The 10,890-nt window shown below is 46.0% G+C and overlaps 1 protein-coding gene across 1 annotated transcript; it reads left to right on the top strand.

Annotated features, from left to right (window-relative positions):
* The first annotated feature begins 5,056 nt into the window (after positions 1–5,056).
* Positions 5,057–9,313, top strand: LOC146762719 (uncharacterized). The gene is made up of 8 exons (XM_085535485.1): positions 5,057–5,306; positions 5,598–5,669; positions 5,861–5,923; positions 7,085–7,159; positions 7,350–7,412; positions 8,059–8,130; positions 8,499–8,646; positions 8,835–9,313. Exons 1-8 carry the CDS (start codon positions 5,186–5,188, stop codon positions 9,145–9,147), a joined length of 927 nt encoding a protein of 308 aa, XP_085391611.1. The 5' UTR covers positions 5,057–5,185; the 3' UTR covers positions 9,148–9,313.
* Positions 9,314–10,890: the final 1,577 nt, after the last annotated feature.

Raw genomic sequence — 10,890 nt, 5'->3', positions numbered from 1 at the left:
TTCCAACTTGAGCAATTCTTTGATTCTATGAATGGCTAAACCAATAAGGATTTACAAATGCTTGTTCTCGACCTGGTGGGCAAAGTGAATAACAGTCTCCCTTCATCTGCCTCCCCGGAGCAGATCCTATATATCACAACTTTGTCAGTGCTAGCTCCCATTGTAGCCCCCTTGGAAGAGTTAGTTAAGCTGGACTTAGGGCCTGGAGTGCAAAACCCTTCTGTCAGCACAAGAAGATGGACATGAGTGCACCTCAGCAAGTTTACAGATGACACCAAGCTGAGCAGTGCAGTCAATGCATTAGATTGGAAGGGAAGACGTCTAGAGGGACTTGGACAGGGTGGAGAAGTGGGCCCATGAGAATTTAGTGAGGTTCAGCAAGGCCAAGGACAGTGTGTTGCACTTGGGCTGGGGCAATCCCAGGTATTTATACAGACTGGGGAAAGAACTCCTTGAGGGCAGCCCTGCGGAGAAAGATGATCTTGGATGATCTCGTAGGTCTTTTCCAAGACTTGGCGATTCTATGATTCTATAATTTGATAGCTACGTCAAGTGGAGACCCCGACTTGATAAATGTGATAGACGTGATGAATGTGATAGTGTGAATGTGATTTGCAATTGTGGAGTCTGTGTTGTGATTGTGGAGAGTGGTTGTATTTATTCTTTTGTAGAGTCTGTTGTACCAGTGAAGAGAGCAGACGGGGCCAATAAGTTTCTGCAGATTCAGCACTGGCTTTTCCAGTTACCAGAGGAAAAGCCTTGGATCCCTTGTTCGCAGAGATGTTTTTTGCCCCTGGCATTGTGGTCACCCCCCCACTGAAGCTGGTGCATGATAGGGAATATGATAAATCCACTCAGTGCCATGATTTTTGGCCCAAGTAGTTACAAGGGAATTCTTGAAATGAGTCCCATTATCTGATTCAGTTCTTTCTGGAGTGCCATGCCGCCACAGGATTTGCTTCTGCAACAATAATATTGTGTTTCTGGCGGTGGCATGGGGTACTGTTTATCTTTCAAGCCACCCAGTGGTTGCCTTCGACATGGTGCATACATAACGCTTACCATTGCGAGATCGTGGCAAGGTGATATAATCAACCTGCCATGCCTCTCCATATTTATGCTTTTGCCATCACCCTTCCCCCCAAAAAGATTTCATCCTCTTGGCTTGTTTAATTATGGCATAATCATAATCATAATCAATTTTCACAGGCATAAATAACCTGAGCAATAGCATCCATAGTTAAGTCCACCCCTCGGTCTCTGGCCCACTTATATGTTGCATCCTTTCCTTGATTACCTAAAGTCTCACGGGCCCACCAAGCTAGAAATAATTTACCCTTGTTCTGCCAGTCCAAGTCTATTTGAGCCACCTCAGTTTTGGCAGCTCGATCAACCTGATGGTTATTTTTATGTTCTTCAGTAGCCTTACTTTTGGGCACATGAGCATCTACATGGTGCACCTTTACAACAATGTTCCTTATTCGGGCAGCAATGTCTTTCCACAGTTCAGCAGCCCAAATAGGTTTACCCTTTCATTGCGAATTATCATCTTCCCACTGTTGCAACCACCCCCAAAAGGCATTTGCCACCATCCATGAATCAGTATAAAGATGAAGCATTGGCCACCTCTCCCATTCAGCCACATCTAAAGCCAGCTGAACAGCCTTTACCTCTGCAAATTGACTTGATTCTCCTTTACCTTCAGTGGCCTCTGCAACTTGTCGTCTGGGGCTCCATACAGCAGCTTTCCATCTGCGATGCTTCCCTACAATATGACACGATCCATCTGTGAATAGGGCAAATTTCTTTTCGTTTTCTGGTAGCTCATTGTATGGTGGTGCCTCTTTAGCACGTGATACCTCTTCTGTAGGTGATGTTTCAAATTTTTTACCCTCAGGCCAGTCCATGATCACTTCTAGGATGCCAGGACAGATGAGTTTTCCCATTTGAGCTCGTTGTGTAATGAAATCCACTTACTCCAAGTGGCATCAGTAGCATGATGGGTGGAAGGAACCAGTCCTTTAAACATCTGGTTTATTACTGGCAAGCGAGGTGCTAGAAGAAGCTGAACCTCTGTCCCAACTACTTCGGAAGCAGCCAGAACCCCCTCATACACGGCTATAATCTCCTTCTCAGTCGGAGTGTAGCGCTCCTCAGACCCTTCATATGCTCGACTCCAAAATCCCAGGGGTTGGCCTCGGGTCTCTCCTGAGGCTCTTTGCCACAAACTCCAAGTGGGACCTTTCTCTCCAGCAGCAGTGTAGAGGATGTTCTTCACATCCTGTCCCATCCATACTGGCCCCAAGGCCACGGCACAGGCTATCTCTTGTTTTATCTGCTCAGAAGTCTGCTGCTGCTCAGGACCCCATGAGAAATTATTCTTCTTCCGTGTTACCTGATAGAGGGGGCTCACTCTGTGGCTGTAGTTTGGGACATGCATTCTCCAAAAGCTCACTGCTCCCAGAAAAGATTGGGTCTCTGTCTTGTTGGTGGGCGGAGACATAGCAGTGGTTTTGTCAATCACATCTGCTGGGATGTGACGACGCCCATCTTGCCATTTTATACCTAAGAACTGGATTTCCTGGGCTGGCCCCTTCACTTAGCTGCGCTTAATGGCAAAACCAGCTTGCAAAATAATCTGGATTATCTGTTTTCCTTTCTTGAAAACCTGTATGGCCCCACACGACAATTTCATCAATATACTGCAAGTGTTCGGGAGCATTACGCTGCTCCAAGACAGCTTGGATCAACCCATAGCAAATGGTTGGGCTGCGCTTCCACCCTTGGTGTAAACGGTTCCAGGTATACTGAACAACTCTCCAGGTAAAAGCAAACTGTGGCCTACATTTTGCAGCCAATGGGATGGAAAAGAAGGCATTAGCAATGTCAATGGTGGCATACCACCTAGCTTCTTTTGACTCCAGTTCATACTGGAGTTCCAACATGTCTGGTACAGCAGCACTCAATGCAGGTGTGACTTCATTCAGGCTGCGGTAATCCACCGTCAGCCTCCATTCTCCACTGGCTTTAAACACTGACCATTCGGGGCTGTTAAAAGGCGAGTGAGTTTTGCTAATCACTCCCTGATTCTCTAATTGGCGAATTAATTTGTGAATGGGGAGCAATGAGTCCCTATTGGTGCGGTACTGCCGTCTGTGAACCCCTTTGGTGGCAATTGGTACCTCTTGGTCTTTTACCTGGATCAACTCCACAGCAGAAGGATCATCTGACAGACCAGGTAAAGCTGACAGCTGCTTAACACCGTTTGTTTTAACAGCAGCGATCCCAAAGGCCCATTGATATTCCTTGGAATCCTTAAAATATCCCATCCTAAGGTAATCGATACCCAGAATACATGGAGCCTCTGGACCAGTCACAATAGGGTGTTATTAAACCATGATATATAGTTATACATTTACTTATGTTACATTTAATTGTACTATTTAGCTATCATAGTTTTACATACGTGTATATATGTATATATTAATCATGATGTAATAATGTAGAATAAGGGGTGGAAGGTCATGGTTTTGTAATTTTGTAATTTTGCTATCAGTATTCCACATAATAATATCATGTAAAGCATGGATAATTTTATCGAATGCGCAGTTCACAGGAGAAGACTAGATATCTCAGAGAACATCACAGTCAGGGATAAATCATGAGACCAGGACACTATATAATCTCGCTCCCAGGCTGGAGTTCTCTCTCTCTTGGACTTCTCAGAGAGTGGGAAGCGTTCCAACCATGTCGCCCAGAGTTCACAGTAGGCCTCTCGATTTTCGGGGACTCTCTCTCTCTGTTTCGTTCTATTTATTAGCCTAAATTATTTTATATTATATTGTGTTATCCTGTATTCCAATATCATATTTAGTAAAATAATTTTCCTCCTTAGATTGCTGCTGTTTTTATCCCATTCCCCATTTTTTCTTTACTTTCCGGGCCAGGGAAGCCCTACGGGGTGGCTCCCCACTATCACAGGCACAGGTAAATCTAGGTAACCTGTGACACTTGCCTCACGGACCAGATTTTCTCCCGTCTGAATTGTTGCCTGCAAAAGCTCCCGTAAGGCTGCATTGGCAGGTCCATTAAGTGAAAGACATGTGGAATGCCACCTACTGGAATTTGTAACAGTAGAAAATACTACAATAAAATTAAAAATACAACCCTGACTTAGAAAACTACAATGCATTGACATGGTTTTGTAATTTTGCTATTAGTATACCACATCATAATATCATGTGAAACATGGATAATTTTACAAAATGTGCAGCTGACAGAAGAAGACTACATATACCAGAGAACATCACGGTCGGGGATAAGTCACTGGACAAGAACAATATAAAATCTCACTTCGGGGCTGCACTCAACCTACTGAATCCGCGACGCCAGGGGGGAGCGTATGGGAGCCTTCCAGCCGTTCAGCCTAGAGCTACAGTAGGCCTCTCGGTTTTGTGACTCACTCTCTCTCCTATTTTGCTTGATTTGTTAGACTTAATTTCAATTATATTGTGTTATATTGTGTTATCCTGTGTTTCGATATAGTATTTAGTAAATAAGTGTGCCTCCTTAGATCGTTGCTGCAGTTCTCTTTTCTAATTTCCCTTTTTTCCCTTTCCTTTTCGGCCAGCGACCCTGCGGGCCAGCTGTCCCGCCGTCACGGGTGCAGGTAGATTTTCGCTTAACCCGTGACATGCATAAAGAGCACACATTAATACTTTCGTCTTACTTGGTCTGCGTTTTAAATACAGAAGTCACACTTAGGCTGTATTATTCTGCACAGGAAACATAGCTATATTTATCAGGGGATGGGATCAGTGGGATTTCTGTTGTTTTGCATCCTGATACACTTCAGTCTGCGGTGAAGCTTGAGATTCCTTCAATGTGTACAGATGAGTATGAAGACAGTATTGCACATCCAAACCAAGTCTGCAGGAATACTAAAACAACGGGCCTTGTTTGGAAACTTACATCTTAATAAGGTGCTCAAGAATTTCTAACTCAGAAAGGCCGAGCAGAGTTTTCTTGCCTCAAGGTGTGCCTCAAGAGGTGCATTGTGAGGTCATAATGGGCACCACGGTGACGTTCAGGAACCCCATACTGTGTCACGCCAGGAGGTACCAGTTGACCAGTCTTGCCTCTAGCCTGCAAGGAGGGTGCTTGCTGGTTGTGGACGAGAGGTAGCATGGGGCAACTACGGGAGACAACTGCTTCCAGGCGTTGCTTTTTGCTCTTCCTTCTCCTTTTCCTTATGACTCCGTGTCATGGGCGACCCCGCAATGTTGCGTGGGAAGCACTCAGTCCAGGTAGGTTGGGCACTGAGCGAAGCAGAGGGGAAACAAACTCTTAAAGCTGCCTGGAAGGCAGCCTTGGATGGTGGGTGTGCCAGGGAAAAAACAGGCTCTAACATTGACTCTGTTCCCTATGAGGTGATGGCTTTCCAGCTTCACCAGGCATCCCACCATGGAGCAGAGAGGAACATCCTAGAGGAGAGAGCTGTGCCCACTGAGCACAGAGGGCCTGGAACACAGCAAACTTGATGGGTAAATGGTGCAGCAAGGAATATTGCATGGCATTTCTGCTTTTCTCTATTCCAGATTATCGTGTCGGTGACACGTATGAAGCAGATCCCATGGAAGGTGATCTGGAACGTCTCCAGGATTCCAGGGGTATGTTTTTCCTTTGGGATGCATCTGATCCCTGGCCATGGCTCACCCAGGACTCTACTCTAGGCCTGGCAGAATCTGAACCTACGTGTGGCTCTCAAAACACTACGTGATCCGCTGCCAGGCTCTGCAGGCTCCTTATCTAGAAGCCTGGAACAATGTGGAAAGGAAGCCTTTCTTCTGTTTCTTTATAGATCTGCCTGTAAGCCGTATATCTGGGATGCGCCGTTTTCATCGGCCTCAAGGCTACCCCAGGGGTGAGTGGTCTGTCTTTGTTCATTTCACAGCATCACCAGGTACTCTCAGCCTTGTCTTCCTGTGGAACATACCTTACAATGGTCTTTGCTGCTGCTGGGATGTGTAGAGGAGCAGGGTAGCAGTCAGGAGAGCAAAGGCATACGGCCTGGGATTCTTTGCCCTGCACAGCACTGTTTGTCAGCAGCTTCATCCCTGTGTCTCCTGAAGTGTTATCAGCAAAGGCAGAAGCATTTGCGGCATGGTTTAGAGCTTCCTTCTAGAAGGGACGTAAAGATTCAGAAAGCATGTATGTCCATGCTGCAGTTCAGGTCTCAGGCTGCAGAGAATGCCTGGTCCTGTCTCTGCTACAGGAGGGCAGCAGGGATACCGCCCGTGTGCGGTGTGAGCAAATGGATGATCTGCTCAGCCTGGTGGTAGAACTAAAGAGGGAAGTAGAATGGTTTAGGAGCATCCAGGATAGTGAGAGGGTGACTGACTGATGGAATCACTCTGCCATACCTACAAGAAGGGTGCACAGGAGATGCTCTTCAGGCAACAGGGGATAATCTACCCACTCACAGTCAGATGAGAGTGGGGGGAATCTCAGAAACAGCAAAGGATGGAAAACAAGTCCCCGTTCAGGGCAGCGAGCAGATCGCCTCTCAACTTATCCTACCTTCCCACATGCTTTTACATAACAGCTATGAAGCTCTGGAGCTGCAAAACAAACTTGGATGGTGGGTCCACTGGAGAAACAACCAGGCTCTGACACAAAGTCTGCTCACCTGTGCCCCAAGTAGGGGCTGGGATGGTGTCAGCAGAGCCATTCGCAGACCAGCAGGTTCTGCACTCATGACTAATGGAAATGCACACTTTTGTCCTTATGTGCTCCCCATGGGGTTTACATATGCTTCATGGATGTCACAGGGTCCCCAGTGAGCAAGGGCAGTCTGTCCTGCAGACAGGCTTAGAACTGCAGGCTGTTTCCTCGAGACAGCATCTGGGGAGCTGTCACGTCGAAGCCCACAGCTGAAACAGGCTCATGCACACATTGAAAGAATGTTCATACGTGTGTGGATTCTGCCTGTGGCTCACGCAATCCATCTCTGGTCACTGCGGATCCCTTAAGAAGAAGCATATCGTAACATGACTTGACAGATTTCTGCTTTTCTCTATTCCAGATGCTGATCGTGTTGGTGACACATATGAAGCATATCCCATGGAAGGTGATCTGGAACGTCTCAAGGATTCCAGGGGTATGTTTTTCCTTGGGGATGCACATGATCCCTGGCCATGGCTCAACCAGGACTCTACTCTAGGCCTGGCAGAATCTGGACCTACGTGTGGCTCTCAAAACACTACGTGATCCCTGACAGGCTCTGTAGGCTCCTTATCTGGAAGCCTGGCACAATATGGAAAGGAAGCCTTTCTTCTGTTTCTTTATAGATCTGCCTGCACACCATATATCTGGGATGCACCGTTTTCATCGGCCTCAAGGCTACCCAAAGGGTGAGTGGTTTGTCTTTGTTCATTTCACAGTGTCAGCAGGTACTTTCAGCCTTGTCTTCCTCTGGAACATACCTTACAATGGTCTTTGCTGCTGCTGGGATGTGAAGAGGAGCAGAGTAGCAGTCAGGAGAGCACAGGCATATGGCCTGGGATTCTTTGCACTGCACAGCAGTGTTTTCCAGCAGCCCCAGTGTTGTGTAAGCAGAAGCATTCAGAGAAGAGCTTTGAGCTTCCCGGGGATCCTTTTCCGTAGGTGATCTATATACATGGGATTTTTTGTGCCAATATGGTGACTCTTTGGGCACCTGGTACCCATATTGGCACATACTCGTGAGTGGAATAGGGAAAGAAGTGTCTGTCAGTAGCAGTGTTTTTTGCCATTCAAGGCTGAAGAGATTAATTGCAATGTATGTCCGGAGCTGCCTCTGCTTGTAGATGTGGCCTTGGGTGCTGGCTCTGCAGCTTCTCAAAGGGTTCCTTATTTTGAGTCTTGGAGGAATTGCATGGCTAAGAGCTGTGTGTAGGTTTCTTTTGAGAGATGCCAAGTGCATCCAGAAGGCCAGCCTGACCCTCCTGCAGTTGTTCATAATGAAAATAGTTACCACCATCTGTAATAAAAATGTTTCTCCTCTGTGTTTCCTTCTAGCTGTTGCACCTAAGATTCCTTATCCACGTTCTCAGTTGGATCTTGATTTTGGGCCTGAAGAGTATCCTAAAGGTATGTTGTCTGTGCTGATTTACATGAAGGAATAAACAGTTTCTTCCTGAGAGGAGGATACTATCAACTTCTGTAGAGGATGTGTTTGCTGCCATTCAAAGCAGAAGAGGTGCATTCAAACATGCAACTAACTGGAGCTGTTCTGCTGGTAGTGGTGGAGCTGGCAAAGTATGATTAGTAGTACCATTGCAAGTAGGCTCTTACTCAGGTGGACTGTAAGACATCATCCTCATCCTCTGCTACTAAGGCACAAGAATCAGGGATGATAATGGTGTGAATACTACAATCACCTGCACTTCTTCACTACACTGTGATGCCGTCAGTAGTGCAGAACTCATGAGTGTGTTGCACTGTCTTGTGTTCTCCAGCTGCCGGAGGTGTGAGAACTGCAGAGCATGTGGAACAGAAACAAGGAGGATATAAATCTGCATTTGCAGTGCTTGCCGTTCTGTTCTTTCTGATGGTTCTGGCTGCTTTGGCTTACCTGGCAAAACGTCTGCTGATGAAGAGACAAAAGTGAGTTGTTTCTCCTGTACTCTTTCCTAGGTGGCTTCTTTGTGCAGGGAAGCTCTTGCAATGAGAGCCTCCCAGAGCACAGTGAGCAGTGGGCAGCCATCTGCTGGGATTTCTGTTCAGGGATCAATTTGCATCTTCAGCCCTACAAATCTGGACTCTTGTCTAAAACTCCATTCTTTTTGTTGCAGAGATGAAATGCCATTTGAAGCTGTCATGAAAAATGAAGACCCAGCTCCAGCAGAAAAACGACAGCCTATAGCTCGAATTACCATAGAAATTCAAGATGTTTCTGGGAATTCACAGTCACATGCGCAGGGTCTTGTCCGATGTATATTCTCACCAATCACTGCCTTTTTAAGACAGTCCCCAGAGCGATCCTCTAAGCTTGACCTTCGCAACCAGTCAGGAATCTCTGGTACAAGCAAAAAGGCACTAACATCAGGAAAAGAGGAGAAAAATACATGCTGCTGTGGAAAAGCAGTGAAATTGGGTGAATCATAGAACTCCTGGTGGACTTTCCCAGTTCCAGCAGTCCATTTCATGATGTCCATACTTAAGGATGACCATTATAGCATTCACCGATTATTCCATATCATGACATCATGCCTAAGTTGTACAACACATATATGTATATCTAAACAGTCAATAAACTATAATTACCATCATATACAGATTTATGTACTTATGTGCATATATACCTAAAACTTCTGACTGTTCTCTCCCATCATCAAGTTTCCTTCCAGTACAAACTCAACATCCCTGTTTGATTTTTGCATTTCCCACCATGTCCCTGAGCAAAATCAGTCCCACAGGTGGGCTGGCATTTGCCTGAGGCAGGGGTGACCCAAACTGTTCTCCCTCATAAATTCTTCTTATGTACCACAGGGACTCCATCCCGTTGTACAGTACGTAGGAGGCTGGACTGAGCAGGGCTATCAAGACCAGCAGATCCCAGAGTGTTGACTAACCAGGTGGCTTCGGTTAAACTTTTATCCCAGTGCATGAATGTTCTGCCAACTATTGCTTTCAGTGCAGTTTTTAACTCTCCAAAGTATTGATTGCCCTTTCCAAAAACTGGTGCATTGCAGAGTATGTGAAATATCCACTCAGTGACATCCTAATTGGCCCAGGAATTTATGAGGTCATTATTAAAATTAGTTCTATTATCCTAAGATTTGCTTTCTGGAATTTTGGGTGGAGGTATGGGACACGGGTGTTTCCAGACCTCAGATGTTTGCTTCCACCATTGCAAGCACATTGTGCTTTCCATGGCAGGTTTATGGGAGTGAGATAGAATTCACCTTCAGGCCTCCCCATATTTCTACTTAATCCACTGTCCCCCACACCAAAGAGTCTTCATGGGCTTGGCTTACTTATTTGCAGCACCAGATTCACATTCACAGATTACCTGTGCAAGAGTGTCCACGGTCAAGCCCACCCCTCAGTCCTGTGCCCATCCATATGTTGCATACCTTCCTTGATGGCTTCTGGTGTCATGAGGCCTGTGAGCTAGAAATGGCTTTTTATTACATTGCAGCGTAGATCTACCACAGCACGAGACATTCAGCACACCCTGTGGACATTTTCACATTTGAAAGCATTTCTTTGGAGCTGTTTGCTTTCAAACAGGAAGGCCCAGGAATGTTTCCTGGCCAAAGACTGGCTGGGGCACCACTTCTGAAGATCAGCACCCCCTGACACCCAGGCAGTGCTGGATCAAAGCATGGTTAACTGCTTTGGTTTGCTGTTGTTAGGAAAATTTCTGCTCCAAGAAGCTTGCTCGATCACCTTTATCCCAAAAAGAGACAGAGTCCTTGGATTTCTCTATTCCAATAGCAAGAGAGTCCACTGAGTCATAATGAAACATTCGATATTCTCCCTTAGCAGCCTTCCCAATTCCAGCAGTTCATTTCATGATGTCCATACTTAACGACTTCTTCATTCAAAGGGTTGTAAAGCACTGGAACAGGCTCCCGGGGAAGTTGTTGAGTCACCATCCCTGCATGTGTTCAAAATCCATTTGGATGAGGTTCTCAGGGACATGACATAGCGGTGGGTTGTTACAGTTAGGTAGGGTGGTTAGGTTGAGGTTGGACTTGATCTTTAAGTTCTTTTCCAACTTGAGCGATTCTTTGATTCTATGAATGGCTAAACCAATAAGGATTTACAAATGCTTATTCACGACTTGGTGGGCAAAGTGAACAAAGTCTTCCTTCATCTGCCTCCCCGGAGCAGATCCTATAT

This window comes from Coturnix japonica, chromosome 1 (assembly GCF_054131305.1).
Source record: "Coturnix japonica strain WE chromosome 1, WE-NBRP24, whole genome shotgun sequence".
Lineage (NCBI taxonomy): Eukaryota > Metazoa > Chordata > Aves > Galliformes > Phasianidae > Coturnix > Coturnix japonica.
Note: the sequence above shows the minus strand (reverse complement) of the source record. Positions and strands in the feature narration are given on the sequence as shown.

Coding starts and splice junctions, on each gene's coding strand:
- LOC146762719 (XM_085535485.1), top strand. CDS start 5,186: ATGGGGCAACTACGGGAGACAACTGCTTCCAGGCGTTGCTTTTTGCTC. Junction 8,131..8,498: donor GCCTGAAGAGTATCCTAAAG/GTATGTTGTCTG, acceptor TGTGTTCTCCAG/CTGCCGGAGGTGTGAGAACT. Junction 8,647..8,834: donor CTGCTGATGAAGAGACAAAA/GTGAGTTGTTTC, acceptor TTTTTGTTGCAG/AGATGAAATGCCATTTGAAG.